The sequence below is a fragment of the Chionomys nivalis genome, chromosome 2 (assembly GCF_950005125.1).
Source record: "Chionomys nivalis chromosome 2, mChiNiv1.1, whole genome shotgun sequence".
NCBI lineage: Eukaryota > Metazoa > Chordata > Mammalia > Rodentia > Cricetidae > Chionomys > Chionomys nivalis.
The window spans coordinates 73,224,446-73,248,961 of record NC_080087.1 but is presented as its reverse complement, the minus strand read 5'-3'; the positions used below and the strand labels follow the sequence as shown (position 1 = coordinate 73,248,961).

Sequence of the window (24,516 nt, the reverse complement as noted above, 5' to 3'; positions counted from 1 at the left end):
GAGTTTCTGTATTAACCATCCACCTCTGATAAGAAGTTTCTCAAATCCAGGCTGAAGCAGGACTTGTCTGTATAATCGTAAATATTTGGAAGGCCAAAAACAGTGTCTGTTTTGCAAAACTTAGCAATCTTAGGGTAGAACTCTATTCTTCAGCAAAGCATGTGATATTTTGACTATGTATGAAACTATGACTAATCCACATATTCTGTGGTCAAAATAAAGCTTCAAGTGTAGTTCCATGTTGTCTATGGAACCTTAAAATACACTGTAAGAGCAGACAGCACAATGATCTCCAATAAAATATTGCAAGTGGTCTCGGTGGCCCTGCTCGGTGCTCAGCTTGGTCTAACAGCTATGATAATTCCCACCACTGTCTTAAAACTTTTAATGACATTCTCAGTCCTCAAGTTTACTTTCTGGTGTAGTTCATCTTGGGAAAATGCACATCTTCAGATACAGACTTTACACTCAGCCTACTAAAGTTATCTGAGATTCACATTCGTCTGGGAGAGTAAATCTTTTCCTCTCGGGTGCATCAAACGATGCACAGTAAACAAGGTCGTTGACTTCATGGGTCACAAGCTGGTTTGTGTCCACTGGGAGGAAGAGTCCTGTCATCCTGTCCTTGATTTCATCATGGCTCCTGCTACTAAGTAGAGTTTCCAAGAACCTTCACATCTGTGGGATTCACAGGGCTGTGAGTGAGCCTCTGAGAGCAAGAGAGAGGTATGATGACCGCACCGCTCCTCTTCCCCACTCTGTCCTTTCTTAGACTTAGGATTTTTCTTTCATATTTCTTTTTCTCACGTTTTTCTCGCAAGTTAATTAAATTGTGTCTTCTTGTTTTTTTTAGCAATCTTTGTTTTTAATCCGTAATAGTTTCATCTTTTCCTCCTTTTATGTATTTCCATCTGTTCTAGATGAAGATTCAATTTCATGAGGATCATCGGCACTTATTTCTTTCTATAATTCTTTTTTTTTTAATTTATTTATTAAAGATTTCTGCCTTCTCCCTGCCAGCACCTCCCATTTCCCTCCCCCTCCCCCGATCAAGTCCCCCTCCCTCGTCAGCCCTAAGAGCAATCAGGGTTCCCTACCCTGTGGGAAGTCCAAGGACCACCCACCTCCATCCAGGTCTAGTATGGTGAGCATCCAAACTTTCTAGGCTTCCACAAAGCCAATACGTGCAGTAGGATCAAAAACCCATTGCCATTGTTCTTGAGTTCTCAGTAGTCCTCATTGTCCATTATGTTCTTTCTATAATTCTGAAAAATTGCAAAAGAAATTACAGCTCAAAGAAATTTGCCCTTTCACACAAACTTCCAAAACTTATTTCATAGATAATTATAATATAATCTTGTAACAAGTATTTGCAGTTTTGCAGTTACTATCCCCAACATTTTTGTTTGTCTGGTTGCTTTTCAAGATAGAGTTTTTCTCAGTGTAGCCCTAACTGTCCTGCAACTCGCTTTGTACACCAGGCTGGCTTCAAACTCGCAGAGAACCAACAGCCTCCTGAGTACTGTGATTAAAGGTGTGGCACACCACACACAGCAACAACATTTGAATCCTGATGCTGTCTCGACAAGGATTGATTGACTTTAGATTTACGTCTCATTCTCAGTTGTTTCCTATTACTCTGCTTTTGTCTTTGGATTCAATGCCCTATCGAAGGGTCCATTTTTAATTTCACTCTTAATGTCATTGCATCTTCAAACCTCTCATCCATTATCCACACATATTCTTGTCACAGAGACTCTGTAATTCCTTTCTTTTAAAAAAATTATTTAAGAACAACTAATTTACTTTTATTTCATGTGTATTTATGTTTTGCCTGTGCATACATCTCTGTGAAGGTGTCAGATCCCTGAAACTGGAGTCAGAGGCATTTCGCCAGCCCTGTAATTTGTTTTCATGATAAGGTTATTCATTACATAATTACTAATATGTGATTTCTGTTTTCAATGTACTGAGAAATACTTGTGTAATTTCTCTAAAATTCATAATTGCTACAGAAAAGGGCAAATGAGCTATGACTTTCAGTGTTGTTTATCACCCCCATCTGTGTGTCTGATAGAGACAGATCTGTATTTGTAGTGATTGTGCTATGAGAGTTACCTATCTTAAAGATATGAATGGTCTCAAGACCAGGGATACTGGAACATGCCTTTAACCACAGCACTCAGGAGGCAAAGGCAAGCCAGTATGAGGCCAGTCTGATCTACATAGTCTGGACAGCCAGGGAAACTTGGGGAGACCCTCTCCTCGTGTGTGTGTGTGTGTGTTTGTGTGTGTGTGTGTTAGTTATATAAATGGTCTCACTCAGACCACTTAAATGCTATTTCTCTCATGTCCTTTAGTTTTGTCAAGTATTGTAAGACTTCTTGAAATATCCCATTATATGCTTTCACTCTGTAATTTTCTAAGTTTGATATTCTGTATAAAATCACATGTCATAGTATTTCTGTACCTGATAAATTTTTAAAAATGCCATACAGCAGGGCTTTCATGGAAGGTTTATTGGAAGAGGAGAGAGAAGGGGCAGAAAAGGGGACAGAGAAGTGTTCAGAGACTGGTCTCAGGGGTCAAAAGTAGCAGAAGAGAGAGAGGGAGAGAAAGAGATGGAATGTGGGCAAGACCCACCATTTAAAGGGGAACATAGATAATGTACACAGGGGGTGCTCTAGTAGCTGCAGCTGAGGAAATATCCTTCAGGACCCCTAGGATAGGCCACTACAGATGCCTGAATGCTAACAGTGAAAGACCCCTGGAGCAGGGAGACTCTCACTCAAGTCTCAGGATAACACGACCCCCCAGGAACTCATGAGAGAGCATCCTTGCTGCAATCACACCAGGTTTATTGACAGGACAAGAACCAGTGCACTGGGGCCGAAACTCATTTCCCACACAGGGGTAGAATTCAACCCAAGTAACTGGGAGAAGGGATATTTAAGGGAAGAAACCATAACCCAATAACCCAAAAGGGGTAGGGGGACATCATTGGAAAATTCCAAAAATACTAGTGATAATCACAAGGGGGTAACTCCCTGTTTCTCAAGGTTATAATCTAACTCTTTGGTCAGCTAGTTCCTAAAACAGAATCACTGAACCAGCTAACCTAGATTTTTGGTTCTTCTCTCCCTGCTAGATTTTTGGCTCTACTCTTTCTGCTAGAGGGGTCTGAATTTATCCAGGTCCTTGAACTGTACCCAAATTTAAATTTTCTATAATTAAAGACATGGAAATACAAGGAATGCTGGGAATGAAAAGAATAGTCTTCCCAGTGTTGAGCACAGCAATTTGTTGTCCAATATCAAATGGTCATCCCTGAAAACATGCATGCAAGTAACATTATAGAGACTGAGCAGGTCGTATTTATGTACTTAGGAATTCCACACATTGTAGGGCCATCTTATACAGGCCCATATTTTTATATTATGGCGGCCAAATTTTTAGGCCACAGTTTGCACCTGGCCACACAGGAGGTGGTCACCTTGCCACCATCCTAAACAAACTGAAGCCATCCTAAACATTACCAGGATATGCTAATGTTGCTCTGCCCCTTCTTTGTAATTTGGGAGATCACCTAGAAAAGGGTGATCCTTGGCTACCTAGGAAACAGAACGTGAATGAACTTTTTGCTTGGTTTACATTTTTGTAGAAAAGCTGTTTGGAGAATAAACGCGTGTGAATTTTCAGGATGTGAACTCAGGATTTCATGAGGGACCCCTGAAAACTCCTCCCGATAAAATGATGTAGTTGTGTCTTTCTTTTCATGCCTCCCCGCTGGTCCAGAGAAATAATTTATGGTCCAGGATGGTCCCAGACCACAATACATACATTATATGAATGTACATGACAGCAATTAAAGAAAAGAGGCCATGAATTTGAATGAGAGAAAGAGAGAGGATACATGGGAGGATAAGGAGCGAGGAAAGAGAAGGTGAATTGATGTAATTACCTTATAATCTCAAAAGAAAAATATATATATTAAACATTAATAAGAAGATAAATAATACAATTTGAATGTAAAAAGGACATGGGATTGCTTAAGAAAGTAATTCTTTTCCCTTATCAGTATCCTTGTGTGGCATTATTTATTTAAGATGACATATTTCTGTTGGTTTGTTGAAAAACATTTTACTACTACTTTTAATCCATCTTCTGAAATGTTCATACATTTATACAATATGTTTGGATGATTTAGACCCATCACAACCTCCTACCCACTCCCCTTGTGACCCCCAAGTCATTCCATTTACTTATTTATTTGTTGATTTGTGTATGTGTTTATTCAAGGCAGGGTTTCTCTGTGTACTCCTGATAATACCAGAATTCACTCTGTAGACCAGGCTGGCTTCAAACTCAGAGATCTGTCTGCCTCTGCACCTGCCTCCCAAATACTGAGATTAAAGACATGTGCTACCACTGCTTGGCCATTTCTTTCATTTTATGTCCAGATGTTTTGCTTGCATGTATATCTGCAACCATGTGTGCAGTGCCTGAGAGGCCGAATCCCCTTGAACTGGAGTTACAGAGGGTTGTTTGCAGCTATGTGGTTGCTCCAAACTGAACCCAAGTATCTTGACCACTGAGCCAACATCTCTCCAGTTCCTTTGTCATTCTTTTTCCACCTAAACTGTCTACATGTTCATTAACATTAAATCTCATACAGCATATGCAATGTGGTAAAGAGCAAATATCTAATGTTCCCTTGAGAACTGGAGTTATGTGCTCATCAGCATTTACACAATGTAATTGTACCTAACAATGACCTCTGACCTGTTTGCAATTTTGTTAAATCATGGATATAATAACAGGTAGCTGGAATGTCATGCTTGAGTGATGATATATGCTACATTTGAAATATGATAGAAAAATCATACGTTTATGATGTGGGATTTTCCTCTGTATGCTGTGATTACCATAAATGAATAAAGACAACTGGCTGGGCCTGATAGGTTAGAACAGAGCTAGGTGGGGAAGACAGAACTGAATGCTTGGGAGAAAGATGGCAGAGTGAAAGAGAAGCCATGTATCTGGAGCCAGACGAAACTTTGGCCACTAAGGCACAGCCACGTGACAATACACAGATTAATAGAAATGGGTTAAATTATGTAAGAGTTATACAAGAAGAAGCTAGAGCTAATGGGCCAAGCAGTGATTTGATTAATACAGTTTCTGTGTGATTATTTCAGGGACAAGCTGCCGGGAACAAACAAGCACCCTCCTTGCTACACATTTAGTCTCTGTAGTACAATTTCAGCTTTGTTATTGTTGTTAATTTATTGAGCCTTTATGAAGGCTTATTGGCAAATACATACCACATTTGCACGTTTTATTATGACATTTACACATATCCACAAACGTGACTTTCATTATACTCTCCCATGGCTTACATCACTCTCCAACCTCCATTGCTTACACACGGCTAAGAGTTTCCCATTGGGTCTGTAAATTTCTCTACCAGATTCCACATGTGAGCACATATATGGTGTTTACCTGTGTGAGACTGCCTTATTTCACATAACATGATGACCTGCAGTTCTGTTCATTTCCTGGCAAATAATAGAAATGGTGACTGAAAATATATTTCTCTGAGAATGTGTTCAACACTGGGGCACGTATAGTAGCAACTGTCCCTTCGTGTTCTGCAGCTCTTCACAGGGACCGAGCTCCTAAACTGCTTCAGAAATTTGCTAATGACCGAGGACTGGACTCAGAGACAAAACCCAAGTGGAGAATCTACTTTGGGGGATAATTGTTTTTATTCTTTTTTTTTTTTTACATGTACAAGTGTTTTACCTGCAAGTATGTTTGTGTGGTATGTGCATGTCTGGGGCCCACAGAGGCCAGAAGAAGGTATCAGATTCTCTAAAATTGGAGTTAAAAATAGTAGTGAGTCCCCCAAGTGAATGCAAGGAATCAAACTTGGGTCCTCTAGAAGAGCCACTAGTGCTCTTAACTGCTGAGCCAACTTACAGCCCCTTTACTGAGAATTTAAAGATAAATACCTTGGGAGAGTGTTGCATGCAATCAAAACTGTAAAGATGTTTAAATATTCATGTTACTGTCTCTGTTTTACACAGTCTTCTTGGGAAAGATCAGACCTTTCAAACAGGAAAGAAGCCTCTGTCACAATCCCAGCACCCCCTGCTAGTCTCGGCTCTCCAGGCTCTGCTGGCTGCAGCAAGTGGAGCTTCCACCAAGATATGGAAAGTGCGGATATGTGAACGGGTCGCTCCAGCTGCTGGTTAGATCGAGGAGCATATTGGGGAAGATAAAGTGTTTTTCTTTTTCATCCCCAGAGATAACTCAGACAGACATTCTCCACAAAATAAAGAGGCGGGAGGGTGAATTGAAAGACCTCAAAAAGTAACTGAAACTCTTAAAGCAACAAGGCACGGAAGTTACAAGGAAGACAGTCAAAGATTTTGTACGGGGGGGGGGGGGGGGTGTAATTGTTCCTAACTGGGAACAAGCCAAGTCAGATTAAAATGAGAATGTTTGTCTTCATCCCCAGAGATGCTCTGAGGGAATCCCTCTGGAAGATTGGCCAGTAGGAAAGAAATAAAAAGGAGGCAGGAAGGTGAATTGAGGGCCTCAAAAGATAGAATGTGTAGAGATATATGTTTTGTGTTAATTGTATTGACTTTTGTGTTCTGGACTGGAGAAAGACATTTGATTCTGGGAACTGCTAAGAAAGGTATTTTGACTTTAAAGTACAGACCTAAGAATTTGATGCTTTGGAAAAGAGGTTCTGCTTTTGTCTCCACAGAGGATGAGAACCTGTGGATTCATTGCAAATTTATGTGGTTTGAATCACTGAGAACCCCTGAAATGTTGATGTAAAATACCCCCAAGAATGCAGCCCCCCTGCTCAGCAGGAAGTAGCCAGACAGGTTGATGACGCCCAAATTCCCTAAAAGATTGTTAAAGTGGAGCCCCTTCAATGGTTCCGGAGCAGGAGCAGTGAGCCTGCTTCCCTGAGTTTTGATCCTCTTCATGCAGCAGTTTGGATCCAGAGTGAGTGCGGCTGGGGCCAGAAGGCAGCTGGAGCAGAGCTTTGCCACCACAGCTACTGCTGCCGGACTTGCTCTCTCACAGACTGTGCAGAGGCTGAGACTGTCAACCAGCAGGCTGAAAGAGTCAGCAATGCTTTGGACGTTCAAAATGATCTTAATGAACATATTCGATCGGGCATATTGACCTTAAACCAACAAGTAGGTCTGGTTCAGGAGCAAGTGGACTATTTTGGACTTTTCAACAGTTAATCATGTTATATGTGTAACTCATGGCACTGTATTGCGTGCTTCTGTTACTGTTATGGAACTTAACGGTCATAGGAGAGGGCTTTGGAATATTGTTTTGTTAATTTTACCACCCAGTTAGTGCATGCTAGATGGTTGCAGTGCTGGTCTGGCTCCTTGGCACTGTCAGTCCTGGGGATACTTGGTTTAGGGTTATGTGTCTGGGTAGCCACGGACTGGCAATACTTTGGGGCAGGATGCCACCTAAGACAGGGAATATTGTGGGTTATTCCCCATTACAGGCAAGATATTATAAAATAAAATGGGCGGAGTTGTTGTGATCCAGCTGCCCTCACTCAAGCTGACTGACAGCAGAACTTCCTTGTGGTCTGTAAATTGACAAGGATGTTTGTGTTCTTTATGGCTGGTGAGTCTCTACAGAAGGAGTAGAGGTATAAAAGGTTGCTAGGCGAAATAAACCTTGCTGTTCTGCCACTTGAAAAGAAGCCTCTGTGTCTCAATCCCGGAACCCCCCGCCAGTCTCGGCTTTCAAGGCTGAGCTGGCTACAGCACAAACTTGTATATCCATTTTGGAAATCACTATGGTGATTTCTCAGAAAATTAGGAAACAATCTACCTTAAGACCCAGCAAAACCGCTGTTGGGTATATACCCAAAAGACACTCAATCATACCATAAAGACAGACATGTGATCAACTACATTCACAGCAGAATTGTAATAGCAAGAATCTGGAAACAATCTAGATGCCCCTCAACCAAAGAATGGGTAAAGAAACTGTGACACATTTACACAATGGAGAACTACACAGCAGTAAAAAACTGACATCTTGAAATTTGAGGGAAAATGCATGGATCTAGAAAAAAATGTTGACTGTGGCAACCCAGACCAAGAAGGACAAATATAATATGTACTCACTCAGAAGTGATGCTTAGACACAAAGCAAAAAAAAAAAAAAAAAAAAAAAAAAAAAAAACAGCCTACAGGTCACAACCTCAGAGAACCTAGACAACAAAGAGGACCCTAAGAGAGACATACATGGATCTACATAGGATGGTGAAAAAGACAAGATCTCCTGAGGAAATTGGGAACATGGGGTCACAGGAGAAGGTAGAAGAGGAAAGGGGAGGAAGGAAGGGAAATGGAGAAAATTTACAGTTAACTAAAAAAGCTTTGAAAACAGAAATGGTTCTTTGAGAACAATAAAGACTGACAAACTTGTAGCCAAAGTATTGAAATGATGGAGAGAAAAGAACAAAATTAATAAAATTAGAGATGAGGGGCTAGGGCTGGAGAGATTGCCCAAAGGCTAAGAGCACTGCTACTATTCCAGAGGACCCTGGCTTGATTGAGACCCAGGACCTACATGGTGGATCACAACCATCTGTAACTCCAGTTCCAGGGGTTCCACTGCCCTCTTCTGGCCTCTGTGAGCATTGCATGCATCTGCAGGAAAGACTTACTAAAAGCATTTAAACACATAAAATAAAATAATAATTTTTAAAGAAATACAAAAGAACCAGACAGTGGTGGTGCACGCATTTAATCCCAGGACTCAGGAGGGAGAGGCAGGTGGATCTTTGTGAGTTTCAGGCCAGCCTGATCTACAGAACACGTTCCAGGATGCCTAGGGATGTTACACAGAGATATCTTGTCTCTGAACAGAAAAGAAAAGAAAAGAAAAGAAAAGAAAAGAAGAAGAAGAAGAAAAAGAAAGAAAGAAAAAGAAAAAAAAGAAAAGAAAAGAAAGATGGACATAAGGAAGACAAAAGAACCAGTGTAATTACTTGTACCTTCTCAGATAATAGTGCAATAAAACTAGAAATCAGTAGCAAGAGAAATTGCACAAAGATGTGAAGGTTGAACAATACAGTTGTGAATGAACAGTGGGCCTTTGGAGACACCAACAGGGAAGTGTAGACTTTCCTGGCATCAGATGATAATGGCTGCGATAATTTCCACAGCTGCGTGAAAACTTTTAATGATTTCCTAGATTGTAAAGTTTCTTTTCTGATGTAGTTCAACTTGGGAAAATGCACACACATCTTCAGACAGAGACTGCATTCTTATTTAGTTGGTTTAGTCAATTACCATGGGATCCACATTGAATTGGGAGAGTGAAATTTTCCTTGGAGTGCATCAGAATGATGCACAGTTAACAAGGCCACTGGCGCCATCGATGGCAAGCTGGTCCATGTCCACTGGGAAGAAGAGTCCTCTTATCTTGCCCCTTATTTAGTCATAGCTCCTGCTAGGCAGCCTTTCCAAGACCCTTCTTGCCTATGATGCTTCGTGGCTGTGGGATTCACACTGCCCTGAACAAGACTTCGCAGCCTCAGCACTCAGAGTGAGAGGGAGGTATGGCAACCTTTCCATTGCTGCTCTCTTCTCCCCCACCCCCCTGTCTATAATCCCTACACTTTGTGTGTTTTGTTTTGGTTTTAGATTTGTATTTCCCATACTTCTCTGTCAGTTTAGTCTATATCTGTTATTATTTTTCTGTACAATACTTCTCTTGATCGTCATATACTTTTACCATTTTTTGTTTTTAATTTTTATTCATGTATATTATTGTGGGGTGATTTTCCTGCATGTATGTCTGTGCCCCACACGAGTGCAATGCCCCAGGAAAACAGTCAAAGATGTCAGATGCCCTAGAAGTGGTATTACAGACGATTGAGGGCATCTATGTGGTGTTGGTAATCAAAGCCAGGCTCCCAGGCAGCCAAGCCAGTACTCTTAACTGCTGAGATATCTCAAGCCCCCATTTTCCTTCTTTGTTAATACTTTTTCATCTGATCTAGTCAATGATTCAATCTCATGAGAATATTGCCCATCTATGACATTTTAGAATTCTACAATCTTTGGAGGGACGTTACATCTCATAGGATTTTGCACATTCCTCTTAAAACCTAGGTAGTCATAACATAATCTTTGAAGGTGCATTTGCCGTTTTCCAGACGCTGTATGCAGCACTCTGTCCGAGTCTCTGTCTTTCCTCCCGGACAACAGTGCAGTCTCACAGAGCAGTGCTGCAGTATTCCCTTCAAGGTGGTGGCCTTGGCTTTATGTTTCCTGTATATTTCTGTTGTTTGCTATTGTTCTGCTTTTATTTATTCAGCTCCTTTATTTTAGATTTCATCTGAAATTCTTTCAATATGTTTCCATTGTTTCCTAACATCTTTTATCTATTCACACACACATTTCTACAAGAGACACTCTACAGTTCATTTTCATACTGGGCTGTTTTCATTCTGTCATTGCCAAGATATTCGTTTGTTTTTAACATGATGGGAATTGGGAGTTTTTCACTTTCTTTTTGTGTGGTATATGCACGTATGTGACTGTGTGATCGCTTGTTCGTGTGTGTACAGGACAGACACTGACATCATGTGCCTTCCTCTACCTTCTCCTAATTTTTTTGAGACAGGATCTCTCATTCAGCCTGGAGCACATCAGTTGGCTCAATCAGCTGCTCGATGGGCTTCGGAGATCCACCTGTCACCAGCCTGTCTAACCCACCACACTCAACCTTTGCACCGGTGCTTGGTGTCTGAGCTCACTTTCCAGTGCTCGCATGACAAACACTTTGATCTCAGGGTCTCTCTCCAACCCTACTAAGTTCCTCTATAACACAGCATTATAGACATAAAATTTAGTCTAACAGCAAACTAGACCATTGATGACCCTTTCTTTGACATTGGTTACATAGTCACATTGGCTTCTCAATTCATAGGTCCTGATGTCAAACCATTGCTCCTTTACCATAACCGGGCTGTTTTGTTACACAGTTCTCCAGAATAATTTTTTAAGACTTTTTTATATAATTTATTTAATTTTTATTTTATGTCCATTGGGGTTTTGCCTGCATTCATGTCTGGATGAGAGTGTCAGATCCTCTGGAAATGCAGGTACAGACAGTTATGAGTTGCCATATGGGTGCTGGGAATGAACCTGGATCCTCTGAAAGAGCAGCCTGTGTCTTTACCACTGAACGATCTCTCCAGGTTTTCTAGATCAAATTTTGATATCTCATGTTCTCTTATATCTGTTCACTTGGTTAACTGCAAGAAGGCGTTGGCAAGATTTTCCATCAAGGTGGGCATGCTGACAAACACTTTGACTTCCAGCACTGGAAGGCAGAGAGAGGCAAGCAATCACAGTTCAAAACCAGTCCGGTCTACAGAGTGAGCTCCACGACAGTCAGGGCTACACAGAGAAACCCTGTCTTGAAAAAAAATTCCATCATATTGCCCCTGATCATTATGCCTCATCTAATGTTCTAAGCGTGATGATGTATAGGTGATATTTGTGTATTTTTATTTTCAAGTTAAGTTTTATGTTGCTGCAAAAGTTGGCTTATTGCATATATAAGTGTGTCCCCTTGGCACTTCTTTTGTGAAATATAGCTTATTTAAGGTGAAATTTTTCTTGTAGTTTGAAAATGTTCTTCAATTTTTTGATTTAGCATCTTTCTTAAATAGAATCAAATCCATATACAACGCAAGCAATACGGCAAAAACTAATGTTTCCCATGTTCACAGTGACACTCTAGCTGTGGGCTGATCATCACTTGCATAAGGGAACTTTATCCTCTCCATTGTGCTTGGTATATTTGAATTGATGGAAAATGGTGAATCTTTAGCACTCAGACAGAATGTGGATTTTTTCATTCTTCCTCCAATGTGCCAACATGCTGACGGTTTAATTCTCAGAAAGAAAAAAGAGAACACTTCCAGTTTTGCTCTCAGTGAAATTCAAATAGTCTATTTCAAATTATATGTGTCCTCTGTATTTTGTGGACTCTGAATGTGATTGAATTAAGATTATCGCTGTTATATTTCATAACATACATGAATTTTCACACAAGTGGATAGGTTATTTCTCTGTTTTTAATGCATCTATATATTTGCTGAGGTTAATTTTTACTATAAATTTATTTATGATAATGTGACACATGTATAAAATTAAGTATGATAACATTTATTTTAAATTTGTCACATGTTTTTACGTACACATAGCAGTTGCTCTGCTGTTTAGGAATATGCCTATTCCTCATTGTTCAAATGTCCTTTTCTTTTTTGCTTGTTTTTTTCCTTGTTTTTTGAAACAGGATTTCTCTGTGTACCACTAACTGTCCTGAACCTCGCTTTGTAGATCAAGCTGGCCTCAACCTCACTGACATCCACCTGTGTCTGCCTCCCACAGGCTAGAAATAAAGGACTGTGCCACCACAATTTGGCAAGTTTCATTTTTATTAGTGTCAAAAATAGGGAATGATAATCTTTTTAGATTCCATTTTCCATTGATAGCATCTTCCTGCGCAAGTCATAGTGTGAGTCTGTTTCATCTGGGTTCAGATGACAGCCTGGCATTTTATCCCAGAATTCTTATTCTTTGTGGGAAAAAAAATAGTAAAAACATGGCTGCTGGAGGGAATTTTCAGGACCGTGCTGAGTAACAAAATTATGAAAAGTTAGGGCATTTAAGGGGAGATACAGAGCAAGAAGAAAAGATGAGTAAAAAAATCTGGTGAACGGCGAGGAGAATGACAATCAATCCAGGATAACACTTGGGAAGATGTGAATGATGCAAGAAATAAATGTGGGTCAGCAAAAGCCATATGGCACAGTAGAGAAGAGACGTGTTTTCAAAGCTTAAAGGAGGGCGGGTGCGGTCTAACTATATAATGTGTGACAGTGGCAGACAATGACAAGTCATGAAACAAGTTGAACACTGATATAAGGCATAACTGGGATTGGGGAACAACAATATCTCTGTGTAGTGGAATTCATTAAGTAATTTAAATGTTGATCACTCATAATAAATACCTTGGCTATGGTAGGGACTCATGTCAGTGCAGAGATTTGTGGTGCATGGAGAAATTCAGACGGGCACACTGAGAAAAGTCTAATAGACCTTGTCAGAATAAAAGAGACTGCTGAGGAATTTACAGATGTCTACCAAAGAAAAAGGTTTCTATTTCAGGTGACAGAAAAAATTAGATCAGTGGAGGAATGGTTCTAAAATTGATATACAGTAAAACTCCCCCAAATCCATTGAACATGGGTGACATTACAATGCTGTCAAATTTAAGGTCAAACTTCATGAGTATCATGTCTTTGCTACTCTCTGTGTAACTGTGGACCTGAGATCTCTGCTTCTGCAACAGCAAAACAGAAGAATCTTCTAATGGAAATGTAATTCAGGTGTTGCAAAATATATAACTCTTTGTTACAGTGTTATCAGCCAGAATCAGCCTGATTGTTTTCATGACCAAATGTCACAGGAAGCACACTTTTGTGAAGATGTGCTCAACACTGTGGGAGACGCAGTCTCACCCTTGCTGTCACTGCGTGCATATCAGCAGCTCATCTCTAAGTTGTCAGCGAAATAGACAAAATGAAAAGAAATGCTTCAGGACGTGCTGGTTACCCTGTAAGGTGAAATGAGAGGCAGAGTCCCACATGGAAAGTCTGAGTATTTGCTCATCACTAAGCTACAGAAACGTATCTGCAGCCAAAACACTGACGTTCAAGTGCACATGTTACTATATATGTGTTAGAAACAAATATTGCTATAAACATGGAAACAATATCAACGGATGAAGGAAAATTCCTGGGGCTTAAAGGGATGGTTTCACAGTTAAAGACTGTTGGTTGCTCTTCCAGAGTGCCAGGGTTTGATTCCCAGGCAAGCATAGAGTGCACAGACATGCAGGCAAAGTGCCCATACACAAAAATACATAACTTTTAAAATTCTAATAACATACAAATTTGACTTTCACCTAGGTCAACACACCCTTCATCCTGACAAAACAGTGTTCAGGGTATCGGGTGGATTCCACTGCCTACTTTCCAACACTTTATTCTATCCTCTAAGATGGTCAAGAATACCTGGAACGCATTGCTAAGAGGTCATCTGTGGACCTAAACTTGAAAGGATTTGGATATTTTCCCAGGTGGTGGGGCACAGGCCTCTAATTCTGCCACTTAAAACAAAGGTCCATGGATCTCTGTGAGGTCAAGACGAGCTTGGGATACAGAGCAAATTCCAAGTTCTAGGACAGCCAGTGATACTTGGAAAAACCCTGTCCAAAAAGACAAAAAAGAAAAGAAAAGAAAAGAAAGGAGTTGGACATTTCATCATTTATCAGTTCTGCTCCTGAGCTGGCAATCATTAATTTTCCCACAATTGCCGTTTCAAAAATAGATTTATGATACAGTCCATTTACCTGTCACTCCAGGCCTAACACATCCAATGAACATCATGCTTATAAGTAATGCCGTCTTGGGGGTCTTTCTCATATCTCAGTTATGTGTTGGTGTCATAGGGAACACATCACTGTTCATTTTATACATTTACATTTTCTTCTTTAAGCCTCATTTTAAGAAGTTGATAGATCTGTTTTTCATGCACCTGACAATAGCTAATATGGTGACGATCATGTTCATTTTGATCCCGGATATCGTGGCATCCTTTGGAGTACCCAATTTTCTGGATGATGTTGGTTGTAAGATTGTTTTATGTATATACAGAATTTCCCGCGGTCTGTCCATCAGTATCACCTGTATTCTAAGCACATTTCAAGCCGTCACCATCACTCCCGGTAATTCTCAATGGGCTTGGCTTAAGCCCAAACTCTCAACGTGGACGTTTTCTTCCTTACTCTGCTCCTGGCTCATTAACCTGGCCATCTATGGATATATGGTTGAAACGGTAATGGCCAAAACCAATTCTACAAAAGTTGGACGTGTATATTTACATGCTTACTGTCAAAGCAGGAATTTGGGGAACCAAAATTCAGGACCATTTATAAGCATCATATCCATGTACGATCTCTTTTATGTGAGCATCATGATGTGGACCAGCCTGTACATGGTAATTCTCCTCTACAGACACCGCAAGAGAGCCCAGTATCTCCGCAGCCCAAGCCTCTCCAGCCAGCAATCTCCTGAGCTCAGAGCCACTCACAGCATCTTGCTGCTGGTGAGCTGTTTTGTGATCTTGTATTGGTTAAACAATTTCATCACCCTTTATGGGTTTTATGCACAAACAAAAATTCCAAGATTGGAGGCAATTAATGCAATTTGGGCAACATGCTATCCAACCATCTGCCCTTTTTTAATAATGAAGAATAATAAACTCATTTTGCACTTCACTTCTTCCTTTTCAGCACTGAGAATGACCTGTTTTCAACGTGCACTTCGTGGATGAACTGAACCCACACTTTCTCATCGTTTGAACACTTCTTAATGATTTCCCTGAGATGAAGAATTTGAATGTGGACCTCGAATACCCGATATGACCTAGTTATAACTCAGACATTCTGTACAATATTGATTCAATATTGTAATATTATAAAATTCAAGGAGCTAACATTTTTCTTCAATACAACTCTGTGTTCATGAGTTTAATAATTTCAGCATTTACTACCCACTCAAATTATGACACTTTGGGAAAAATAAATTCATTTTAAGTATTTTGAACAATAGTCTACTTCTTAATTTTTCTCTATTAAAATACTTCTAATCAAAAATTTAAAATACCCTTTGGAGCTAGGGTTGCTTTTGGTGGAGTGTTCTGTCCTAAAAAATGTCTTTTAACCATTGAACAAATAAATTTCCCTATCTTAACTGTTACCTAGCTAAGGTACTGCTGTGGGTGGGACTCTTTAGTGTTATAACTGACAGGTATACAAAGGATGTCCTAGTACCATCGCTGTCTTAATTTCCTCTTTCAGTATGCTTTTACTTATTTCTTTATTTTTGAAATTATGATATAACTGCAGCATTTCTCTTCCTTCTTTTCTGCCCCTCAAACCCTCCTGTCTATGCCTTTTTTTCTCTCTCAAATTCAAGGAATATTTTTTCATTAATTATTGTTACATACATGTGTGTATGTTTGTGTGTGTGTGTGTGTCCCTAATTGCATAAATACTACCTGCTCAGTCGCTATAATGCTACATGTATGTATGTACTCGGAGCTGACCACTTGGTATTGGATAACCAATTGGTGTGCTCTTTCCTGGGGATGACTCTTTCTCCACTCTTGACTTTCCGTAGTAGTGTACAGTTCTTTGTGTAGGATGCAGGCCTCATAAGTGTAGTCTTCACACAGCATCAATTAAATTTCTCTTTGCAACAATGGAGATCATTACAGAAAACCATAACCATTCAAAATACAGAAGGGGGGGGCTGGAGAGATGGCTCAGTGGTTAAGAGCATTGCCTGCTCTTCCAAAGGTTCTGAGTTCAATTCCCAGCAACCACATGGTGGCTCACAACCATCTGTAATGAGGTTTGGTGCCCTCTTCTGGCCTGCAGACATACACACAGACAGAATATTGTATACATAATAAATAAATAAATATTAAAAAAAAAAAAATACAGAAGGGTGAAGCCCAGTCCCAGTGGCTGTATGTGCAATACAGCTTCTGCACCTAAGGTTCAGGGAACATTGATGAAGGCAGGACAGAAGGTTTATAGAGCCCGTGGATGAGGGAATTGGCTATGGGATTGTATCACCTGAAAATATCAGACGTTGCGCCCATGGAGTATCATCAACCTCGTTGTTAATATTTGTTGTATTTTTTTCTTTTTTAAAAATATTTAATTGAAATAGAATTACATCACTTTCTCACTGCCTTTTCTCCTTCCATCCTCTCCCAACTACCTTTTCTCAAACCCTTACTTCTCATATCCTCCCATACACTCTCAAATTGATAACCAATTTTTTCTTATTATTGTTACATACACATATATGCATATGTATACATACATACACAAAAAGATATAGATACAATCTGATAGGGCTGTTTCTGTTGTTTCTATAATATTTCAGTGTTGACCATTCTGTATTGAACCACAAGGAAGGGGATTCGTCCCTAGGTGAGAATAATTTTGTCCATAGAGACAAAAGCACACAAGTCACCAAAACAGACATCCTACATATAAATCCACAAAGAAACAACCACTTGACTCACAAGAAGCCAAAAATGTAGTGTAGAAAGAAACAACCTCTTTGACAGTGATTAAATAAAGACTGATGATCCATGGGTAGAGAAAAAATGTTGCATTCAAAAATCATCCCCAATTAGATTTTAAAGCTTGAAACAGGACCCCATATTCTAAAAGCATTATAAGAAAAATAAGGGAAAGCATGCAGGATGTAGACACCGGAAATGTTTTCTGAATAAGACTCCAGGCCCTCAACATCCAATGTAAGCCATTGACAAACGTGATCTCAGATAATTAAAAAGCTTCTTGACAGCAAAGGAAAGTAAATGAAGAGATAGCACACAGAAAGAGACAAAACCTTTGCTAGCTATACAATTGATAGAGGATGTATAAAGAATAAACCAAGTTAGAAAAAACCCTTAAGGGGGCTGGAGAGATGGCTCAGCGGTTAAGAGCACTCACTGACTGCTCTTCCAAAGGTCCTGAGTTCAATTCCCAGCAACCACATGGTGGCTCACAACCATCTGTAATGAGGTCTGGTGCCCTCTTCTGGCCTGCAGGCATACACACAGACAGAATATTGTATACATAATAAATAAATAAATAAATAAATAAATAAATAAATAAATAAATAAGAAAAAACCCTTAAATAAAGATATCAAACAACCAAACCAAGGAATGAGCTACTAAAATGAACAGACAGATCTGAAAACACAGAAAAGGAAAGGTCAATGAGCAGCAGGGCAGTGGTGGTGCACACCTTTAATCCCAGTACTCTAGAGGCAGAGAAACGCAAATCTCTGTGAGTTTGAGCCCAGGCTGGTCTACAGAGTGAGTTTCAGAGCATCCAGTAGTACACAAAGAAACCCTACCTCAAAAAATAATGAGAATAATAAGTCAATGAGCATATGTAACAATAATAACTGAAGAAGACAAGATCATGAGTCTCAGATGGAGCTGGAGAGGAACATAAGAAGCGTTGGAGGGGAAAGAGGAAGGGCAGAAATGATGTAATACAACACGCAGGTAGAAAATTCTAGACAGAGATGAGGGGAGGATCTGAAATGAGTTGAGGGAAGAGAAAACATGATCAAAATATAGTGGATGAAAAAACTGAATTAAAAAGTTTGTTTATTGTATACTTTTTACATGTATATGTATATTTAGATGCATTAGCCATCAAGTAAATGCAAAACTATAGTGAAATTCATCTTACCCCAGTCAGAATGACGTCACTTTCTTCCTCCCTTTCCTCCTTCCAGACTCTCCCAGCTGTTCTTCCTCAGACCCCTCCCGTGACCTCCAACTCTCAAGTTTGTAGTTTCTTTTTATATTTTTACATAAATATGTGTGTATGTATACACAAATAAACAAGTGTGTGTGCCATCAGTACTTATATATATGGGAATATATACACACACACAACATGCAGACAGCCCAACCCCAGAAAGAAAACAACAGAAACTGATGACAGCTTGGAAAGGGATAGCTACCTTTTCCCAGGTATGCCCCTCCGCCATAATGGGTTGTCCAATGAAGAATGGCCAGTCTTGAAACCATGCACAGAAATAATAAACAACCCTTTAAATAAAAACTAAAAACTAAAAAAGAAAAAACGACATACTTTGTTACCCAACTGTAACATTCTTTGATATTTATCCAAAGGGCTCCACATAAACATAGATCATAAAATGCTTTCTGAAGCCGGGCACGGTGGCACACACCTTTAATCCAGGAATTCTGGAGGCTGAGGCATACAGATCTCTGTGAGTTTGAGGCCTGCCTGGTCTAGAGAATGCGTTCCAGGACAACCAAAGGTACAAAGAAAGCCTGTCTAGAAAAACATAGATAGATAGATAGATAGATAGATAGATAGATAGATAGATAGATAGATAGATGGATGGATGGATGGATGGATGGATGGATGGATGGATGGATGGATGGATAGAAAGAAAGATAGATGATAGATAGATAGATAGATAGATAGATAGATAGATAGATAGATAATAGATACATAGATGATAGATAGATAGATAGATAGATAGATAGATACATAGATACATAGATAGATACATAGATAGATACATAGATAGACAGACAGACAGACAGACAGACAGACAGACAGACAGACAGACAGACAGATAGATAGATAGATAGATAGATAGATAGATAGATAGATAGATAGATAGATAGATAGATAGATAATGCTTTCTGCAGAAGCATGAGGCCCGGAGTGGGATCCACAGCTCATAGGCACAGGGTCATGTGTTTATGGCTGCGGAAATAGGAATGTGAAGACATCAGGATTTCTGATCCTCCCCGGCAGTCAGAAGAACCGCACTGATGATACACATGTCTCATGGGAGACCTTGTCTCTAAAGGAAGGAGTGAAGGAGGCTCATTAAGGACACAAAGCTGGATAATAAGGAAGAGCTATGTGGGTGCTGACCCTTAGAAGTGAAATGGCTGTTGAAAATATGAACTCACAGCAGCTGTGATGACCTTCACAAAAACAAAACAATTAAAAATTCTTGCATGGGGGGCTGGAGAGATGGCCCAGGGATTAAGAGCACTGCCTGCTCTTCCAGAGATCCTGTGCAATTTGTAATGAAATCTGGTGCCCTCTTCTGGACTGCAGCTGTACATGCAGGCAGAATATTGTATATGTGGTAAAGAAATCTTGGGGGAAAACACCTAACTTAGGGTCAATCATGAGTCCTACACTTTAATAATAAGCTATTGATAGTTGGTGGCTTCTAATAGAGATAGACAGACATTCTTTACGACTGTGGCCCTAGTGAGTTGACCATTCTCCAGTGGATGGCCGCACAACCAGGAGCTTATAAACAACACAAATTGGAACCATCCAATATTTTAAGAGAATGTGAACTTGTAAGGAGTGAGTGAAAGATCTGGGAGGAGTTAGGGGAAGATTGAGGAATGAGGGGCTGGAGCCATGACTCAGTAGTTAAGAGCACTGGCTGTTTTTCCAGAAGGCCTAGGTTCAATTCCTAGCACCTACATGGGAGCTCACAACTGTCTCTAACTCCTGTTCCAGAAAACCCCACACCCTCACACAGACATAGATGCAGGCTAAACACCAATGTACACAAAATACAAGTAAATAGCTTTTTTTAAAAAAAAAAGAGTGAAGCCGGGCGATGGTGGCACATGCCTTTAATCCTAGCACTCGGGAGGCAGAGGCAGGCGGATCACTGAGAGTTCAAGACCAGCCTGGTCTACAGAGCTAGTTCCAGGACAGGCTCCAAAGCCACAGAGAAACCCTGTCTCGAAAAACCAAAAAAAAAAAAAAAAAAGAGTGAAAATGAAGATAATCAAAACACAAAATGTGAATTTTTCATCATAGATCCTTCATTGAGTAACTGATGGGACCAGATGCAGAGATCAACAACCAAATATAAGGCCGCACTCTGAATCGTGTCAAAGAGAGGGATGATGGAATACATGAGCAAGGAAGGTCAAGATCATGATGGGGAAATCCACAGAGACAGCTGATCCAAACTCATGGGAACTCACGAACTCTACACAGACAGCTGTGGGGCCTGCATGGGATAGAACTAGATCCTCTGCATGTAGGAGACAGTTGTATAGCTTGGTCGGTCTGAGGGGCCCCGGGCAGTGGGACCAGGGTCTATCGCTGGCACACAAGCTAGCCTTTTGGAACCCACTCCCTATGGTGGGATGCCATGCTCAGCCTTAAAGGGGGCAGGAGGGAGGCTTGGTCTGTCCTCAAGTTCTGTACCAACCTTTGTTGACTCTCCCATGGGAGGCCTTACCCTTTGGGAGCAGTGGATGGGAAGACGGCTGGGGGAGGGAGGTGAGGAGGGGAAGGAGAAGGGATGGAAGGGAGAACTGTGGTTGGAACATAAAATAAAATTTTAAAACAGAAATAAATTAAATTAAAGATTTAATAAAAAAAAATATTCTGAGGGCCTTGAGAGATGTCTTAGTGGTCAAGGGCACTATTTGCTCCTGCAAAGGATCCATTTTCAATTCCCAGCACCTAAGAGGTGGCTCACAACTATCTGTAACTCCAGTTCCAGGGGTCTGACCCTCTCTTCTGACCTCCACCAGCGCCAGGCAGGCGTGTGGGACACATATATTCATTCAAGCAAAACATTCAAATACATAAAATTAACAAAAAGAAAATATTTTTGAAGGGCTCAATAGATGGTTCACCAGTTAAGACCCCTTGCTGCCCTTCCAGAGGATCCAGGTGCAGTTCCCAGAACCCCACGTGGAGGCTCACAACAGCCAACAGTTTGTTTTTGATTCTTTGTTTTTGTTTTTGGAAAGAGGCAGCAGAGAAAGGACATGGAGTTGGGTGGGTAGGGATGTGAGGAGGATCTTGGAGGAGTTGGCAGAGAGGAAAAAGCATAACCGAATATATTGTATGAAGAAAATAATTTTTATTTTCTCTAATTTTTTTTTTTCGAGACAGGGTTTCTCTGTAGCTTTGGTGCCTGTCCTGGAACTACCTCTTGTAGACCAGGCTGGTCTCGAAGTCACAGAGATCCGCCTGCCTCTGCCTCCCGAGTGCTGGGATTAAAGGCGTGCGCCACCACCGCCCAGCAAGAAAATAATTTTTAAAAACCCAGCAGGGATGAGAGAGAGGCTCCTAAAGCCGCAGGCGTACACATGGGGCTATGGACTGTCGATGGCTACTGGATCAGGACAGTGGTTTCTCTATAAGAGAGTGGCCATTAGCAGACTGCCCAGGCCCTAGTGAACGGCCTCAGACCAGTGCGCATAGGGGCAGCACTGAGTGGATGAAATGAGTTAAGTTTTTTTTAAAGCACATGAAGTTAGAAGAGAGGTGTTTGGAGGATGCTATGGGAAGTGGATATGATCTAGATATGTTGTATGCAATTTTCAAAAAAATAAACAAAATGTTATTTCAAAAATCAACGAATATCAAAAACAGGCTTATGAGGAAAGATGACAAGGCTGGTACCTGGCTCCCACACGACATGCACAAGTGTGCACATGGCAGGAAGACCTGTAAGTATGGGGTTCCTGTCCAGCAGCTGCTCTCAAATAATCAGTCAGAAATTTCATATTAATTGTAAATGCTCAGCCAATGGCTAGGCTTGTTACTAGCTAACTCTCACATTTAAATTAACCCATATTTCTTATCTATGCTTTGCCATGTGGCTTGGTAACTTTTCTTAGCACGGCATGCCCATCTTGCTTTTCTCTGCATCTCCTCAAAACTCAGATTTCACCCTACTTTCTCCCGGCATTTTCAGTTTGTTTCTCCCGCCTATCTATACCCTGTTCCGCTATGGAGCCTGTCTACTAAAGCTATCATAGTGACATATATTCACACAACGTAAAGGAATGTTCCACACAGACCCAGAACTAATTGCACTGGTGCTAGTCATGGACATACCCCTGCTTATAGGGAAACCAGAAAGTTTGGTTTCACAGCAGTCCAGGGTCTGTCTCTTTTTTTAGACTTATTTTATTATGTGTTTTAGAGTTTTGCCTACACCACATGTGTGCTGTGCATCCCAGGCCAAAAAAGGGCATGGAATCCCCTGTAACTGGAATTATAGATGGTTGTGAGCCACCCTGTGGGTGCTGGGTTTTAAACCAGGGTCCAGTGCAAGAGCAGCAAGTGCTCTTAACCTGTGAGCCCCAGAATTATCTCTCTTTGTTTGTTTCTTTGTTTTGTTTTTTGAGACAGGGTTTCTCTGTATAACAGCACTAGCTGCCCCGGAACTAGCTCTATAGACCAGGGTAGCCGCGAGAAATCCACCTACCTATTTCTCCAGAGTGCAAGTGTAATGATTTTGTTTCAGAGTGAAGTTGGACATTTATACATTTATTAGGTGGGTTATAGAGGGTATGGGAAAGGGGAGATTGGGCAGACACACACACAGAGTTAGAGAGAGAGAGAGAGAGAGAGAGAGAGAGAGAGAGAGAGAGAGAGTTAGAGAGGGAGGGAGGGAGAGAGAGAGAGAGGGAGGGAGGGAGGGAGGGAGGGAGGGAGAGAGAGAGAGAGAGAGAGAGAGAGAGAGAGAGAGAGAGAGAGAGAGAAGAGGGAAGGTAAGAAGTGGGGAGAGGCAGAAACTGCTTCTTCCAGAGGAAGATGGAGAAGAAAGACTAAGGCTCCAAGCAGGGAGGGAGTCGGCATGGCTTGTCTCTTAAAGAAACAGAACAACCATGACAGCTAGGACTACAGGCATGCACCACCACCACCAGGCAATCTCTTAATATGCTGATTAGAGGTCTCTTTGTGACTGTCATGATGTGAACCAGCCTCTGCATGATGACTCTCCTCTCTTTACACAAGAGAACCAGCATCTCCACACCTCAAGCCTCTCCTGCCCTCAGTCTCCTGCACACATTCATGCCCAGCACCTTGTTGCTGTGTTCTTTTAATGATTGAATAACTTTGTCACTATTTATTGATTTTGATTTTACACACCTGAGAAAATCCAAGATTGGAGAGATTAGTACCAATTTTAATGACACTCACAGAAGTTGTGAAATAGAATCAAACCAGATCTCCATTCACTGATAAATGGATAAAGGCAATATAGTACATTTACAGAGTATAATATGACCTCACTGGGAAGGAATGAGGAAGGGAGGGAGGGAGGAAGGGACAGAGGGAGGAAAAAAGAGAAGAGAAGTGAAAATGAAAATAATTTGCATGCAAATGGATGGAAATAGAGAATACTATCCTGAGTGAGGCAACCCAGACCCAAAAAGATGAATATGGTATATACTCACTCATTAGTGGATTCTAGCCATAAATAAAGGACGTTGAGCATATAATTCATGATCCTAAAGAAGCTAAATAGGAAAGTGAATCCCCTCAAAAAAAAAAAACATGTAGTTATCCTCCTGGATATTGGAAGTATACAAGATATCCAGGCAAAAATTTAGAGCTTGGGGTTGGGGGTGGGACAGGGGTAAGGGGAGATGGGGAGAGAAAAGTGAGAAAGGGAGGATGGGGAGAGCTTGGGGGAATGGGATTGTTGGGTTGGAGGAGGAGTGGATATGTGTAGTAGGAACTGCGGGCTGTGTTCCTGTCGCCCCAACTCCTGGTTGCCTGGCTAGCTTATGCCCCAAAATAACAACACAAACTGTATTCTTTTAAACACTGCTTGACCCATTATGTCTAGCCTCTTCTTGGCTAATTCTCACATATTAATTTAGCCCATTTCTAATAATCTGTGTAGCACCCCAAGGTGCGCTTACAGGGAAGATTCTAGCCTATGTCCATCCTGGGTCGGAGCTTCATGGCGTCTGCCCTTG

The 24,516-nt window shown here is 40.8% G+C and overlaps 1 protein-coding gene across 1 annotated transcript; it reads left to right on the top strand.

Annotated features, from left to right (window-relative positions):
• Positions 1-14,528: 14,528 nt before the first annotated feature.
• Positions 14,529-15,485, top strand: LOC130870328 (vomeronasal type-1 receptor 4-like). The gene has a single exon (XM_057763006.1). The coding sequence runs from the start codon at positions 14,529-14,531 to the stop codon at positions 15,483-15,485; it is 957 nt and encodes a 318-aa protein (XP_057618989.1).
• The last annotated feature ends 9,031 nt before the right edge of the window (positions 15,486-24,516 follow it).

Coding starts and splice junctions, on each gene's coding strand:
- LOC130870328 (XM_057763006.1), top strand. CDS start 14,529: ATGAACATCATGCTTATAAGTAATGCCGTCTTGGGGGTCTTTCTCATA.